The sequence below is a fragment of the Cibotium barometz genome, chromosome 47 (assembly GCF_041138505.1).
Source record: "Cibotium barometz isolate CiBa-2024 chromosome 47, ASM4113850v1, whole genome shotgun sequence".
NCBI classification, from domain to species: Eukaryota; Viridiplantae; Streptophyta; class Polypodiopsida; order Cyatheales; family Cibotiaceae; genus Cibotium; species Cibotium barometz.
In genome coordinates, this window is record NC_141092.1 from 18,932,044 (window position 1) to 18,950,359 (window position 18,316).

General features: G+C 45.0%; 1 protein-coding gene across 4 annotated transcripts in view; it reads right to left on the reverse strand.

The window, feature by feature from the left end:
• Positions 1 to 1,960: 1,960 nt before the first annotated feature.
• The window catches only part of LOC147611468 (uncharacterized), a 61,784-nt gene continuing 45,428 nt past the window's right edge, over positions 1,961 to 18,316 (reverse strand). For all 4 annotated transcript variants that reach the window (XM_086784553.1, XM_086784554.1, XM_086784552.1 and 1 more), the window contains one exon: positions 1,961 to 2,305. In XM_086784553.1, coding sequence (XP_086640679.1) covers positions 2,123 to 2,305 — 183 coding nt within the window. In that variant the 3' untranslated portion in view covers positions 1,961 to 2,122. The remainder of the gene's footprint in view (positions 2,306 to 18,316) is intronic.

Sequence of the window (18,316 nt, forward strand, 5' to 3'; positions counted from 1 at the left end):
TAAGATGTATATTGCAAGTAAAATCAATAGCTGCATAATGTGAAAATTAAAAGTTATGTATCAATGATTACACAAATGAATAAGCTGTGTGCAAATGAACAACATGTGTATCAATGGTTATACAAATGAATAAGCTATGTATAAATGAATTAAGCTATGTAGCAACGATGACTCATTATCTTTACTCATTGAAGATTAGAGAGCTTATAGATGCCCTTACATCTATTGGAGCACTAGTGGACGACTTGGTGTTGGTCACTTTGAATGGACTTAAAAAAGACTATGATTAGTTTTGGACACCTATCCAAATTTGAAAAAAAACAAACAAACTTTTAGGACCTTACAGCCCGTTTTTTATTAGTGAGAAGGTGAGCGTTGGTAGGTAATCATCCTCTAGTAATATGCAAGAGCAAGCCTTCTACATAGACATAGGTAGAGATAGAGGTAGATCTTCATCTACTTCATAAGTGTAGACTCAACCCTGCTTCCACCACCATCCAAGCTCATCTTAAGTCTCGTTTGCGCCTTACACTGTCAGGACAAGGTATCAAGAGTAGAGTCTATATACTCCATGTAGTCTGCGCACTTATTTAGCAAATGTCAAATCTAATCTAAGCCGTCTCTAAGCCATCTAGGCCACTATCCTTTGTGAATACGAGGATGGCGGGCACTAACGTTGTTTAACCGTGGCTATTCTTCATAATTAGGGCCATACAAGCTTGACTTGGCTAGTACCTGCACAATTCAATATGAGGATAGAGCATTGATATCCGACACATCGGACTATGTAGAGATCACATTTGGGAGCAAACTTTGGTGAGACAAGCATAATCATTCCTTCCCCTGATCATCTTAGTATGTCCATCATAAAACACTTCTCTAAGTGCACGCTTATGTCTGATCTACCACGTCTCCCATAAATTGGGCTTGAGAAAAGCTGCCTTCTCCAATAACCATGTTAAGCTCCTTTCAAAATAATGTCTAGGAACATGTCTCCTCGACTTAAAATTCTACTATGGCTATGGTATATAGTTCTTGAATAGAAAGGTTGTAAACATGGCATTGTCATTACTATCTTGCCATGAGCTTAGTAAAATCAAAAGGAGCCCAAGTACTACCCAACTCTCCAACCGGCCTCAATTTGTTTGCAAGGTCTACTCTACTTCCAAGTACTTGGGATGATATTTTAAATACAAGATATCTTCCAAACGTGGAGAATGATGGCTAACCCTCAGGGAACACCAAATCCAATCCCTCTACAAGTATTTAAATACAAGATATCTTCCAAACGTGGCTAACCCTTAGGGAACACCAAATCCAATCCCTCTACAAGCACTTTAACTTTCGTGCTTCTGCCTAACAAATAAATATAAACGACTCCACAAGGGAACACCAGAGGTATTCTCACAAAAATCACCTTTTGTCTAAGGCTGGTGTAACTTTGTTGAGCAGAGCAATGTGCACTGAATGCTTAGGAGGTTCAATATACTAGCAGTTGTATCTTTCTTCATAGTGGTATCACATCTCCTCTCCTCTAGGAAGCTTCGCCCCACAAATTATAAATGATTAATCAAACTGAGCATCCAATGTGCCCAGTTTCCGAACTAGGCCACTGGTCAGCATAAATGCAGGCTTTTATGATGTGCATGTAATGGTTTTCATGTTGGGTTCTATTCAGCAATACATCACTGATACCCATGACTGTGACATCACTTACCCTTCAAGTAAAATCTTGACCAAGTTCTCTGACTCAGATTGGGCACAGCAGGTGCTCCACATTCCAAACATGTCTCTGGCTCTTGGATCTAGACATATTGCAAAGTCTTAAGAAGAAGAACTAACAGGAGCTTTCATCTATACGGATGAGTACAAAGCTGCTTACTTTGCAGCACGTGAATCACCTTGGTTGAGATGGGTTTGTGGGTTGAGGACCTTAGAATCCTCATTCACATAATCCATATTTCCTTAGAGATTCATGCTCCCATCCATTACTTTCAGAATTAGGCACCACAGAATCAACTACAAAGCCCTGCCAATTTCCATGTGAGAGGCCAGCTTGTTTACTACAATTTTTTGCATCGACTTCATAACAAAATCTAGTCAAAAGCCCACCAATAACACATTACTTGATTGTCCAAAGCTCTTCTTTGTATGTGTCCGTAAAATGGATTTTATATGAAGCACTACGTAAGCTAGCCTCAGCAAATGACTTGACAGCCAGTGCATCAAAATTAGTGAGGACTGAGGCACCTCTGCTTGCTAGCGTTCGCATTCCCCAAAGGGTTGAACTTCCTTGAACTCTAACCTGCACCATGTCATACGATATGATTAGTATAGACATCAAGGACTTCAAAATACACAATACATGTGCTGAGAGTGAAGATTGCACCAAACATATCACACATGCATTAAAGTCTAAGACTCCTGAACTTTTTGCAGAAAAAACAATGTCTTCTATGCTAGCTGTCAGGACTCGGTTTGCGTACAGTGTACACATGTATACATAATAGACAGATAGGTAGGTGCGTGATGGGTGTGTGTGAGGAATGCGAAGAAGATAACTAAGATGCAATACTACATCAGCCATATAAATCCAAATTGTTGGAGCACATACAGAAAAACAGAACTCGAATGTGCGCAGCCTTGAGCATACCTATGGCTGCAAGGTCACGTAGAGCTTCAGCTCAATTACATACTCGCTCTCATAACCTAGGCATCGAGAGTGGGCTATGGAGACGTGAGACAGTTGAGAACCGCACTTGCACTCTCTGTGACAACTAGGCAATCGAGGATGAGCATCACTTGATGATTGCTTGTCCTGTGTATGATGAGATTCGACGAGGGTTTTCACATCTCCTAAGGGTTGTGCTAGTGTCCCACAAATCCTTGAGTCTCGCCCTCGGAAATGTGGGAGGTATGTATGGATGCTTTTTGAGCTATGTCTAACTCCATCCAGTGCCATAAGAGGGATATAAGATATCATACATCGCTGATGCTGAGGCTGTGAATGGCATGAACATGTACCTCGAGTCTGAGTGAAAGCGAGCTAGCCTCTCCTGTGTCTCCATCTGGTGTCTCATTCGGATAGCTGCTATCTCTCGGTGACGGAGTCGGGGTGCTCTATGTCCAGTCTGTCTAGGTCTCCTCTTGGTTCTCAATTCCTCTACTCTGTGTGCGGTCACTCCACGTGGTACATCAGCTGGCACTGGCATAGCTCTCTGGAAGAAATCTGTGAGCTGGGACCGTCTCCCACCCCTAGTGGGAGCGGATGTCTGGAGGAGTCTCTCTCGAGAACTATGAAGCTCTAGTAGTAGTCTGCCAAGCTGTCGCTGGTCCGAGGCCTCCATCAACTGATGGAGTGAAGAGTGCTCCTCAAACAATCCTGCATATCTATATCTGACCCCCTGGTGGGCTCTACATCTACATACAAAGTGATCCTCAGTCTCCGCCTCCTCGCGGCACAATCTGCATATCCACTCAGCTCTGGGAACCCGTGCCGCTCTCCCAGCCTCTATCTCTAGCTGATGTGATGAGACTCGTAGCTGTCCAATAGCAACGCGAGAGCTGTGGGGCATGTATACATCCATGTACCGCGGTCGATGTATAAACCCATCCCCTGAGATGCTCATAAAGTGGCTCTGTAATACAGCATCTTCGGTGGTAGTGGGCTCTCTGGTGCTGTCCATGTCTCCTGTATGTAGTGCTGCCATATGTCCTGTCTCATCACTCTGTTCCTCTCATTGAGAGAGAGGTAACCCCGTGGAGTAGACTGATCATACTGAAAAGGTGGCAACTGCTCAATGTCTATCCCATGATGTGAGAACCACTGTAGCATCTGTGCATATCAAGATCCAGTGTGTCTAGCCTCAGCCAACTGTCTGGATGCCTCAAAAGCTCGGCGGGATAATCTCTCCGTGGGCATCTCCCTCATCCTGTATATAAAGGAGATCGTCTGGAACAATGCCTCCACTGCCATAGGTGGTGCAGCAAACTCAGCTCGAACAATGTCGTGCGGGACGGATGGTTTGCTGCGTATCATCCTCGAGAGCATCAAGATCTGCGGTCTCTCCAGCTGTACCCATGTGGAGGCTGCAAGCCCTGGTGCCCAAACCACTGCTGCATACATCAAGGCTGGTGTCACTAATGTATCAAAGAGCCACCCCTTCGTGCGGGGTTCCTGAAAATGTGCCTGATGACACTGATGCTCAAGGCCAGCAAGAGCTGCATACCCCCGGGTCACTCTGTCTCGGACTGCCTGAGCCATGGAGAAGCGTCCAGCTGAGCTAGTAAATGTGATGCCAAGGTAAACATAAGAGCTCACCACCTCGACCCGCCCTCCTGCTAATGTGAGAGTAGTGTGGCTCCTGATTGCGGGTGAAGTGTGGTGAAGATCATAACCTTGGTTTTCCCAAGGTTCACTGTGAGCCCCTGCTGTGCGCAGAAGTCATCAAGAGCCACAAGGTGTCTTTGAAGCCCAACCTGCGTGTCGGATACCAAGACGATGTCATCAGCATAAAGCATAACATGGACAGTAATACCTGATAGCTCAACCCCAGAGCCTCCTCCCTGTGTGATGTAATCGACCACCTCATCAATATAGAGCCCAAAGAGCGTGGGGAAGAGCGGGCACCCCTGCTTCACACCAATGGTGCTAGCAACTGTGTCGGACAAGCCTCCTGGGCATCGGACTCTCCCGAAGACCTGCTCATATAGCTTGTATATGCCCCACATCATGTCTGAAGGTACGCCTAGTGTCTGTAGTCGCCGAAAGAGGCGCTCTCTGGGCACAGTATCAAATGCCTTGCGGAAATCCACAAAGCAACAATAGAGCCGTTGCCTCCGTGCCTTGGCCTGATCAATCAGGCACCTCAATGTAAAAATGTGGTCGATGGTCGAGAAGGCTCGACGGAAGCCTGCCTGGCCTGCTGCTCTCAATCCCCCAAGCTCTGCATGAGTGCTTAGCCCTGCCTCCAAAACTGCCCCGTATAGTTTGGCCAATATATGGCCAATCATGATGGTCCTGTAGTTCCCGGGGTCTAGTACATCTCCCGCTTTCTGGATCGGCACAATAGTGTGCATCGTCCACTCAGCCGGAAACCCCTCTGACAGAGCTCTGTTGAAGAGATGAGTAAGAAATGGTGCCAATGTATCAATAGCATAGATGAGATGCTCTCCCTGTAATCCTGTATGATCTGTCGCCCGTCCATGTTGGAGTCGGCATATGGCCCTCCTAACCATAGGTGGGGTGAAGAAGGTGGAGACTGTGGAGCATGGCTCTGTGGGCTATGGTATAGGAGGCTGTGCAGGCACATCATAAAGTCTCTCTGCATATGTCTGCCAGGTCTGAGGATCGGTAATAGGTGTGGGAGGACTGTCATGTGCACAGCGTGTATCTACCGTGTGCTATACGCATGCAAGACTAGTTTCGAGGCTTGGGGAAGCTTGGAACTAGGCAGGCTGATTGACGAGCTGAGTTAGGGAAATACTAACGGGCGGGCACCCAAGTGTGGACGCCCGATGACCGGCCAAGAGCCTATAAAAGGGTGGCCAAGGTTAGTTTTTGTATTATAGAGAGTCTCGCGAGTTTGTGAGAGCTCTATGGTCTTGGAGCCTGGATCTAGTGCAGACGTGCACCTGCTTTGTGCAGTTGAGGCCGGCAGCAGTCTCGAGGCCCGCGAGGGCAGCTTCGTGGCGGTATGGGACGTCGCGAGGAGGAGATCGATCGGTACGTCAACCTAGTTAGCTCAGCTCGTGGCTCGGTGGGGACAGCCAAGACTGTGGGCTTGCCCACGGCTGTCATGGTTGGGAGGTGAGTCAGGCCTGCACCCCCTTTGTTGTTTGTTGTTCGTTTGTTTGTAGGATTCGAGTTTCGAACCAAGATCGAATTCGTGGGGATTCGTGGGGATTTGCCTTCTCATGTGAAACTTCATCCTGTATTTCATGTCAGTAGACTTAAGGAAGTACTGGGTGGAGCAGATCAGTTAGTTACTCCTCAAGAAATCATAGATGTCCAGGACATGACATTTGTTCCGCACGAACCTGAAAAGATTCTTGGCTTTCGTGAACGAAGATTGCGTCATACGCTTATCACGGAATACAAGATCAAGTGGAAGGATCGTGTTGAGAAGGACGCTACATGGGAGACAGTAACTGCTCTTCAGAGAGATTACCCTGACTTTTTTGTGAGCTCAGGAGTGAGCTCTTAGAGGAAGGGGAGTATGTCATGTGCACAGTGTGTATCTACCGTGTGCTATACGCATGCAAGACTAGTTTCGAGGCTTGGGGAAGCTTGGAACTAGGCAGCCTGATTGACGAGCTGAGTTAGGGAAATACTAACGACCGGGCACCCAAGAGAGCCGGCTATCTCAAAGAAGTCTCCAGTAACTGTCACTGGCTTGAGTCCAGAATGAGGCCCTTGCATGGTATCTATACTCCACCCTCCTCTCCTTAATGGTCCCAAATCTGACATCAAATTCAGCTTTCAAATCAGCCTCGAAATCTGAAATTTGTTCTTTGCTAGTCCTTGTTATGAGCATGTCATCTACATACAAGATGACAATGAGAATATCGGCACCAGTTTTCTTCACATACAATGTGCTTTCAGCTGGACTATTCACATAACCTTGGCTAGTTAGATGAGCATCTATTTTATCATACCAAGCTCTTGAAGCTTGCTTTAAGCCATACAATGCTTTGTGTAACCTACATACTTTATGTTCCTCGCCAGGAACTACAAAACCAATGGGCTAATCTACATATACTTCCTCTTGTAAATCCCCATTTAAGAATGCAGTTTTGATGTCCAACTGATGAACTTTCCATCCTTTATGTGCAGCCAATACAATCACTGATCGGATTGTAGTCATCCTCGAAGTAGGAGCAAAAGTCTCCTCATTATCTATTCCCTTTTTTTGAGAATAGCCTTTAGCCACAAGTCTCGCTTTGTACCTGTCAACGGTACCATCAGACTTCCTTTTGACTTTGTACACCCACTTTGTTCCAATGGCATTCTTGCCTTTCGGCAAGTCCACAAGATCCCATGTATTGTTCTTCATGATAGAAGAGATTTCATCTTGCATGGCTTGCACCCAATGCTCATTCTCATGTGCTTCTTCATAAGAAGAAGGCTCTCCTGACTCAAAGAGACCACCCATGGCTAATACAGACTCCCCATGATGCATATTCAATGCATGGTTGGAACTAGCCCTTGTTCTACCTGTCAGTGGAGTTGTAAGTTTGCTATCTTACAAAGTTTTCAGCAATCATCTTGGCACCGACTTGGCTATGTCTATGGCTGTTTGCTCTTCCCTGAAGAGATTTTCAACTTCTTCCATAGAAGGGGGCTGAATTGCTGGCTGTTCCATGTGTTCTACATGAGGATTTTCCTATATAGGGGCTGGCTGATCTGAATCCCCCCTAATTGCAATGGGTAATAGCCCATCAAACATGTCCTGTATGCCTGTATCATGACTTTTATTCAAGTTGTACATGGGCTGAACTGAATTTTCAGCGAATACCACATCTCTACTAACAAAAACCCGACGTGTTGCTGGATTATAAAGACGGTATCCTTTGCTCTCATTGCTTTATCATCTAGCTTTGTTCTGAGTTGTTCTCGCACATGTGCATATGCCAAACACCCAAATGTACGCATATAATCCACTTTTGGCTTTCGGCTATACCAAGCCTCAAATGGTGTTATGGTCTTCAAAGCTTTCGTTGGACACCTGTTCAACACATGAGTTGCACACGTTATAGCTTCCATCCAAAAGTTGTGAAGCAACTTTTGTGCTTTCATCATGCATCTTGCCATCTCCATGAGAGATCTGTTTTTCCTCTCAGCTACACCATTCTGCTTTGGTGTATAAGGCACAGTACATTGGTGTTTGATGCCCTTTTGAAGCATATAATCCTTGAATGCATTTGACATGTATTCTCCACCTCTATCTGAGCGGAGTGTTTGGACTTTACCTCATCACATATTTACAACCATTGCTACAAAGTGTCGAAAACATGTAAACACCTGTGCTTTCGCTTTCAAGGGGTAAACCCAAGCAAACGTGGAGTAGTCATCAATGAATGTGACAAAATAAAGATGCCCCCCCTATGGATGGTGTCCCAATCGGACCACATACATCACTGTGTATGAGCTGTAATTCATTTTCAGCTCTAACAACTCCATCCTTGGGGAATGATTTTTGATGCATCTTTCCCAAAATACACCCCTCACGTACATGTCTTGTTGGAGACTCAAGAGGTGGCATATTATCAACCATATGATGCTTCTTCTGCAAAAGCATTAAACTCCGAAAATTTACATGCCCAAAACGAGCATGCCAAAGCTCTCCATCATGCATTTCAGGAGTGTGGGCAGCCACTATATGTGCATCATAAGTACGCTTGTCATAGCTGTCCAGCTTATACAAGCCATTGTATCGTGTTCCGGAAGTGACTATTTCATAACCCTTTGATGGGTCTTTCACCAAACACTTCTCATCTTCAAATTCAACCTTTAAACCTTGGTCGTTTATGGCTAAGACAGAGAGCAGATTTTTCTTTATCCTTGGAACATACAACACTTTTGTCATACATATATTTGCACCATTGGCTGCAACAAGTATAACATTGCCAATTCCCTTTACTAGATAAGTGGTATGAACACTTTTGTCATACATATATTTGGACCATTGGTTGCAACAAGTATGACATTGCCAATTCCCTTTACTGGATAAGTGGTATGATCTGCACATGACACAGTGCGGCCATCAGAAGCATAAACCAAGTGCTGAAATACATCTTCGCATGAAGTGATGTGGCTTGAAGCACATACCATGATACATGTTGTTTGTCGGATGCAATGCAAGACATATCATTCCATGAATCACTTGGTGTGTCACTAGTGCACGTCTTCCTGAATTACATTAGCCTATTGCTTTGCTTTTTCATCAAAAGAGTCTGCTACTGCATTGCCTTAATCTTTCTTCTTCTCTTTTGTAATCCGCTTTCTACATTCATTGATGTAGTGGCTAGGCTTATGGCAGTAGTGACATTTTCCCTTCTTTTTGGGCTTGTTTGCATCCCCTTTGTCAGACTTTTCACCACTGGAAGAGGGCTATCCATGACCAACCTTACTAGACTGGTGTCCCCCATGCTTAAAGCTCTTTGCTTTACCCTTATCCTTGGCTATAAATGCTTTGTCTCCACCACGGTTGCTAGATAGGTTTGCTCTTGTTTGTTCTTCTTGCAAGAGTAAACCCACCAACTCTCAAAAGTGACGGGATTAGCACCTCCTCTCATAGAGAGGTTGAGAGAGGCGTGAAAGCCCAAATAGGAGGGTGGTAAAGAATTAAGAGTATTGGTGACCAGCTGTCTGTCAGGGATAACCTCATCAATGTTGGAGTCGCCCTCATCCATAGAAAGAAGATCCAATTGGCTCTTCAAGTAGGCAACTCTTGTCTCGTTGTGTACCTGATACATTGCTTCCAAAGTGTCCCATGCAAGCTTCAATGTCTTGCAGGACCGAATGTGTGGAATAATAGACCTTTTCACTGAAAGGGATATCAAGGACATGGCATGTGCATCCTTGGAGTCCCATCTCTTCTGCTCTTGTGTGGGAGCAGGTTCTACTTCAGGAGCTCTTTGAGCACCTCCCCTTTGAGGCGTTGCTGGTTGTATGGTAAGTGGACATGTGTCGTCACCACACACAATGCCCCAAACCCCTTTGGCTACCAGCAAGTTACGGATCATGAAACTCCACAAGGAGTAGTTTAATCCATCCAACTTGTCCTCCTGAGTGAGCACACCAAATACATCTGTAGCATTTTGAGCCATGTAGATAAAATACACCTACAACCAAACCAAGCACCAATGTGCAGTGCCAGGCAACCAAATATCCTGTGCAAACTTTTGCCTGCAACCTCAAGCAAGTATAAACCGGCACAAAATTGTCCAAGTACACTCAATGTGTATACATATGTGACAAATCACTGCTATAATCCCCTCGTACATGCTCCAAACTGAAAAGCCCCAATTTTTATGCACTACAATTGCTTCAATGTGCAGTTAATTGCCCAATTTTTACAAGTGACAAATCACTGCTATAATCTCCTCGTACATGCTCCAAACTGAAAAGCCCAATTTTTATGCACTACAATTGCTTCAATGTGCAGTTAATTGCCCAATTTTTACAAGCGCCTCAAAGTTTGCAACTGAAAGAGGCTCAATTTACTGATTTTGACCTCAATTTGAAAAACCTCCAAATTCCAAGCAAGGCAGCATGTTCAATTTTGCATCAAATTGAGAAATCCCCAAATGGTGGTTCCTAATATAGCCTTCAATTTTCCATGCAAAGGGAAAATTTAACAAACCCCCAAATTTTTGTACCTACAAATCAAGTACTCCTAGAACACTAAATTGAAAACACCATTTGTAGTACCTGTAGAGAGGCACACAAGGAATCTTTGAGAGCACATGCGGAGACCGTGCAGACACAACTTGGTCGGAGGTGGGAGCAAACGGGTCGGGCTGCAGACGGGCTAGTGACGTTGATATTGACGGCGAGATGCAGGCGAACAAACGGTGACGGCAGTATGGCTGGATATGCTGATGAGCTGCAAGCAAGGTGACGTCAGTCGGGCCTGGAGACGATGTGCAGCCGGTGGGAGGACAGTGCGAGCTACAGACAGCGAAGAGTAACTGGCGACGGACCGAATCGGGATGGTGGCTGTCACCACTGGCGATGGACGATGAAAACAACAAACGGATGGTAGCTGTCGCCATTGGTGACGGACGGTGAAAATGCCGAACAGAACGTAACGCACAGGTGGGGCTAAGCTCTGACAACCTACGCCTCCTATGGAAAGAGAGCCGCCAACAGGCTGAACAACGGTGGTTCTTTGGACAGTAGCACCGCCCGAAATGGAGGCAGAGAAGAGCAGAGTAGGCCTGGCTGGGCGGCGGAATAGCGTTGGGAGCATTGTCGGCGGACAGACGGAGCAGCTTGTCCAAGCAAAGCCATTGACGGAGGCAGCCGCACAGTGATGGACGGAACGCGTGTGTTGCCGATGGACGGACGTGAAGCGCCAGAAGGAGACTGCAAGCTTTGATACCAAATGTTGGGACTCACACACTCACACACACAGTAGGGTTTCCTGCAGATTAGGGTTAGCTGCAGAAATAGGAAGCTCACACAAAGAGAGAAATGAAATGAAATGAAATGATATATTAACGTCTCTAAGAGGCCATAGTGGCCTATGAGACCAAAACTGAGAGTACATCTGACGTTGGTGTCTCATCAAAGAGAACAACTAAATGAGACTAAAAAGTACAATAAACTGATTGTCCTACAGTTATAAGAACAGAACTGTTGAAGTGTTGCCCTCTCCTTAGATCAAGTATCTCCGCCATGGGGCTATCTAGAATGGAGAGGTCGTAGAAGCGAGGTAGGCGCCTCTGATGCCGAGCAATAATGGCTCTGATCTAGCGATGGTGAGGATGTCGTGGTCGGGATCCTGGTGGGCGTGGCCGACGAGCACAACATAAGATAACTGCTCTATCAGTGGTGACTCCCTGGGAGCGTGGTCGGTGCCCTGACGGCCCAATGGAGGAGGTATCTGGAGGTGTGTGGGCTGGGTTGCTGGTGCTAGTGCTGAAGAAATTTGTCAGGGTCCTCTGTCTAGGTACATCATGGCTCGGCCTGCTGTCTGCCAAGAGGGTCTCTCTGTGTCTCCTGAGCTCAAGTAGAAACAATCCCAGGCATCTCTGATCCTCAAACTCGATGACCCTGCGTAACGGCCCAAAACCCTCTCGGAAGAGGCAGTGATATCTCCCTCAGATCTCATAATAGACTGTACATCGGCAAATGTAGTGTTCCTCTGTCTACCTCCTGGTAGCATAGCTGACAAATGCGGTCATCCAAGATCTGATGCACATATCGCCCTGTCTCAATCCGCAGCTGGTGTGATGAGGTCCGGATCTGTCCAATGGCACAACGTATCCCATGTGATAGGTTTACATCCATGTACGCCGGGTGGGTGATAAAATCATCCGGTGAGAGGTGTAGAAAATGGCTCTTGTAATGAGCCATTTTCATGCCCAAGGGCTCAAGGGGGCTAGTCCATGTCCTCTCTGTGTCCACTCTGATGATATCCATCCTGATCACGCGGTTTTGCTCTGAGCAGGTGAGATCCAAAAATGGACAATCCAGACTGTACTGAAAGGGTGGTAGTGCCTCTATCCGCAAACCATGTAGGTCAAACCATGACCTCATTTGAGCGTACCAACAATGAGTATCTCCATCCTCTGCCAACTGTATGGATGAGGTCAATGCCAATCGGGAGTACCTCTGTTGAGGGAGCTCCCATAGCCGCTGTAAAAAGGTAACTTCCTGGAATAGGGCCTCGGTTACTACTGGTGGGGCACCCAGCTCAGCCCAAACAATCTCATGTGGTACTGATGATTTGCTCCGAATCATGCGGGCAATCATCATAATCAGTGGTCTCTCCATTTGCCTCCATCCCTCATCTATCCCTCTCTGAGATCTGTGATGTATACTGGGCTCCCAAATTGGAGCTCCGTATAGGAGGGTCGGTGTGACAAGCGTATCAAATAGCCACAATTTGGTGCGTGGCTCCTGAAACTGTATGTGTGCACACTACCTCTCAAGTGCCCCCAAGGCTGCATGCCCTCGAGCTAATCTAGCTGCTACTGCCTCCTTCAGGGAGAAACGCGGTCCTATGAAAGTAACTCCCAAGTAGACATATGACCTAACGTACTCTACCGGCTCCCCTCGCAAAGTGAACTGAGGCTCTGATCTCGTCACCCATGATTGTGTGGTGTTAAACACCATAACCTTGGTTTTCCCAAGGTTCACTGTCAGATCTCTATCCGCATAGAAAGCCTGTAATGCATCCAGGTGTCTCTGTAATCCCTTCGGAGAGTCTGAGATTAGAACAATATCATCAGCATATAACAAGATGGGTATCAACACCCCTGCCAGGTATGCCCCTGGGCCCCCCAATCTATCTACATAATCAGAGACCGCATCAATGTACAATCCAAAGAGGGTGGGCGATAGCGGGCATCCCTGCTTCACCCCTATCGTGCTGGTCACCCTATCAGATAGTCCGCCTGGAGCTCGGACTCTGCCTGTCACACAGACTCATACAAAGCATATATCCCCCACTGCATATCCTGGGTACCTCAATGTCATGCAATCTATGCATAAGCCTGGCACGTGGTACGGTATCGAAGGCTTTGCGGAAGTCCACAAAGCAGCAGTATATCCTTCTCTTCTATGCCCTGCCTTCTTCAATAAGCGCCCAAAGTGTCAGTATGTGATCCAAGGTAGTAAATCCTCTCCTAAAGCCAGCCTGTCCATGTGCTCGATGACCATGCCTCTCTGCCCATCGGCTCAGCTCCGACTCCAATATAGAGCCATATAATTTGGCCAAGTAATGACCAATCATGATCGTCCTGTAGTTGCCTGGTACCATGGGGTCCCCACTCTTAAAGAGTGGTACAATGATATGCTATGTCCAGCTTCTCGGGAAACCCTCACAAATGGCACGATTAAACACATGTACGATGAGCGGAGCCAAAGTGTCTCGTGCATATGAGAAGTGCTCTCCAACTAGCCCATCATGATCCTGTGCCTTTCCATTCTGTAACCTGTCTATCGCATCTAGCACCATCCGCATAGTAAAAAAGGTGCCGCTAGCCGGTCTAGCTCCCAGTGGAGGGGGAGTGGGGGGCTGTCCTGGTGCATCATATAGCTCTCTAGCATAAGTATGCCATGCCTCCGGTGCAGTAATCGGAGTACCAGGCTGTCTCTCCTGAAACATCTTCCATGCCCTCTTGCTGTCCTTCCCCGGTCAGGCAATATTACACAGGTAGGCAGGTTGTGGGTTGGGTAGTAAGAGGTGATTCTTTGTTTACTCATGGTGCAAAAATCTCATTGCATACAAATACGGTTGATGTTCAAGCTGCAGAACGCTCCTTACATGGTCACATAGACAGCCAAGCTGCCATGCAAGTTGAGGTCTAGCCTTTCTTTTTCACTCGTATTGTAAATATCTTCATACCAATCAAATGTTTTACGTACAATATACAATGTCTCTGTGATGTAAATAAATGGGGGCTTTTTTGGTCATATGTAAATACTATGCATCTCCATGTGGTTTGTTTACAAGAACATAATCAACATGGTTTTGCTGGAAGACAAGGGATATCATATTTTCTATGCGAGAAACCCAAGCTTTTTATGGCACTCTAATAATGGTTAAGCATGAGTTGCAGCCTATACTAGCTTACAATGATCCAAATGGTCATTGGCATGTGGTGCAATGCATGATTGCAAGAGAGCTGTATGAATTTGCAAGTGTTTATGCATCGCAAACTTCTGCATATAGAGCTGTGATGTGGCGCTCCTTAGGAATATATCCATGGATTTCAAATGCTTTTATTACAGGGGATTTCAATAATTCGCCTGACTTTCATGATAACACCTCTTATCGCTCTCACATGATGTGTTCTAAAAAGCAAAATTGAGCTCAGACAATCACTTCTTTAGATGCATGCGATTTGTGGACACAGCACATGCCACATTCAAAGGGTTACACTTTTCATCATAATGTTGTTTTGCATTACTCGGCATGCTTAGACAAATGGTATCTTCTCAATGCTGCTTAGTATGATGCATACACACGTAAAATGTGGATTGATCACACATTACGCCTGTCAAATCATTCATCAGTATGGCTTGGCCTGTACTTTGGCATGGCTGACAATGACTGCCTGTTACCTCACAGAAGGTTACTTATGATTAACAACAGTTATTTATCACATGCTCATTTCGCTGATTTGGTACATGCGGCTGCACATCTCCTTGTAGAGGATATGGATATTGCTTGGCTTAGTTTTGTACAGCGAATGCAGGTTGTGACACAAGACTATGGCAAATGGCATAGGGAGAGAATAGAAGACAAGTCGAACAAGCCAAAATTGCAGTGCAAGAGTACACTGAAATTAGCCAATTTAGAGAGCTAAATAATGATGAACAACAACTCTCAACACAAGCTGAAAATTGCCTTCGCATAATGATGAATGTAAGCTTAATAAATGGCAAATTAGGGCGAGACAAAAGCCATTACTTGATAAAGGCTGCTCATCAAAATCTTTTTTCAAAGGCTTGCATACTTCCAAACAAAAAACAATGCATTGCAAGAGTCAAAAGGACGGATGTTACTTGGACATGCATGAAAACTCAGCTTGCAAATGCTTGCCATGAATACTTTTCCCGCACGTTTGCGGCCTACCACTTTCCAAGGAGGCTCTTGATGCGTGAGAACTTTTCTTACAACAGGTTATGCATGTCATCACACAGCAAGAGGCTAACAACATGGAAGAGCCCTTCCTAGATGCAGAGTTGGATAATGCTATTAAAGGTCTAGGTAAATTGAAGTCTCTAGGCTGGGATGGCTTGACTATGGAGTTCTTTCAAATGTTTTGGAATATTTTGAAATCGCCAATTTTACTTATGGTAAATCACTGTTGGAATGTTGGACAGTTGCCATGCTCATGGAAAGAAGGTTTGCTGAAATTACTACCCAAAAAACAACTTAGTGAAGCTTTATCGGATTGGCGTCCCATCTCCTTAATGCTATCATATATAAATTGGTCACCAAGATGCTTGTTCATAGAATAAAGGGTGTCCTACATGCATGTTTACATCCAACGTAGTATGGATTTGTTTGTCCCTAGAAGACAAATCACTGATAATATAGCAAATGCATACATAGGCATTGAATATGCCAAGTATACGCAACAGGATGTTCTCATCATGCAGGTTGAAATAGCCAAGGACTTTGACACAGTGCATTGGGAATTTATAGCTCAAGTAATATGGGCTTTGGGCCAAGAATGAAAAATGTCATTTTTTGGCTTTATCAAGAGGGAACAACTAAAAGCATTTTGGGCGGTGAACTTACAACCTCTTTGCGTCTTGGAAAATCTGTTCGGCACGGTTGCCTGCTTAGTGCGCTACTGTATGCCATCGCGACTCACCCAATGCTTCTTTATATGGACAAATTGACACAAGATAGGCAACTACATGGTCTTTCCATGATAGATGGTACACAATTTGTGGCGCAAGCATATGCTGATGACTCTTTCTTTTTTCCCAAGAATATGGAAGCTGATGTAAGGGCTCTCATGAAAGCACTGTCCCTCTATGATTTGGCTATAGGATTGTATGTGAATTTTGAAAATTCCAAATTGCTTCCTTTGAAAAATTATGATTGGCATTAGATATTGCGGCCGAGTCAGATCCTACCACCTAATGAGCTAGTTAGGCATCTGGATTACCCCATTGGCTATGAATTGTCTTTAAAGGATAAGACTCAATGGGTGATGGCCAAATTGCACTATAGAATTGAATATTGGAAATTATATACATGGCCTACACGTGTGATTATGGATAGTGCAGTCCATAATAATGGCATATGTGCGGTTTTATCTTCCGCTACTACCTTGGTCGCACAAACAAATTGATAATTTCATGTCTAAAGCAATGGAATGCCTATGGAAAACCAAAGTGGATAGAAAAGGGCTATGTTTGTTAAGACAAGAGCTCATATGTTCACCTAAAATGCATGGTGTGCTCAATGTCCTTAATATTCATTATCATATACTCGCAAGGAAGGCCACTCTTCGCCAAAGCACCTACGGGGAGTGAAATACCCCTACGAGCGATGAAAAAAAGGTAACTATGGGAGGATCTTGGGCCTAAGGCCAGTCGGAAAAACAAAAAGGACGGCCACTCTTCTACCTAGTTTTATAGAGCAAGTCGAGCCATGGACATGCATGTTGGGAGCTATGTGCACTAACATGCGTACAGATGCATATGGGCATTGGGTTATCAATTATGATGATATAGTCTTTGGGCATTTCTTTGGTCGAATTCCAAGCTCTTCATATTCGACTACTCTTATTCAAGATTGGCAAGCTATACTATGCATAGTAGCAACGGAACAGAAACAGGAACAGGAACGAAAGCCCCAACAGGGGAACGAGAACGGGTCAAAGCGGAAAGGTGGAACCACCTAGATAATTCCTAGAAATGACAATAAATCTTAACATACATTGCTCATTTTAAAACCCGTATTATGTAACCTTAAAACAAAAAGACATACTTAAAGAATTCGCAAAAGTTTAGATATAACCAAATCAAAGACACTAAAGTCTACTATCTAGTGCACCACACAATTTGCGAATAGATACTAATAGATCTTAGAGTTCAAAATAAATTAGCCCACATCATACATGACATAAGTGACAAAAGACAAAAAATGTGGCCCACGGCCTAGATAGAAGAAACAACCCAATTCTAGAGTCCATCCCTCAAGGTCACATGTAAATAGTAAGGACATATCATGCATGGCTACTGCCAGTGACGCCTTCAAGGAGACTATCATCTATGTCATCCAAGAAAGCCATATCATCTAGACCAACATCTGCAACATCCAAAGCTTTGACCCCATCCCGTTCTCCAAGTCCATGTGTCTCCTCATCACCTGAGGACTCCTCATCAAGTAATATAAACTTCTCTGGTTTGGGAGAAGCCATATCACCAAGCAAGCGCAAATTAGCACTTACAAAAATCAAGGCGTTGACTTATTTCGTCCCAAATGCATTCCTCTTCTTGGAAGCAACATGGCCGAACACACTCCATAGTTGCTCGATCGGAGAGGAGCTTGCACCTTGAGACAAGATCCTTACTGCCAATGGTTGAAGCTCTGGTGTATGAGCCCCATAATCCTCCCACCATAAAGCAACACCAATCTTAAACCTGTCTCTCTGTGCATCGCCCGATCCAAACCTTCCCAACTTGTTGCGATAACCTTCGTTTATCATCATCACAAACCTGCCTAGAAAGCATTGTCTCCCAACCATCCATTACCTCATCATCGGCCTCTTGTCCACATCCTTGGAACTCAGGATCCAAGACATACACAAGTATGCATGGGAGAATAATAACCATTCCATCGTGCTTCACATAATTCTCGAACCTCTACATATTTCTCATCGGACAAGCCCATTTCCCCTATTTTCTCGATCATTCGGTCAGCCTCCTCATAAACCTTGCCAATGCATGGCTCCCGTCCATCTACAATCCGCATCAAGCGCATAATCGGCTTCATCACCGCATTGATAGTGTTGGCTTCATCCCAAAATGTGAAGTTTTATATGGTTCTTTTTTTTGGGAAAAACATCCTTCTATTAGTTAATGAAAGACAGCCACAAAGGACTAGATACAGCC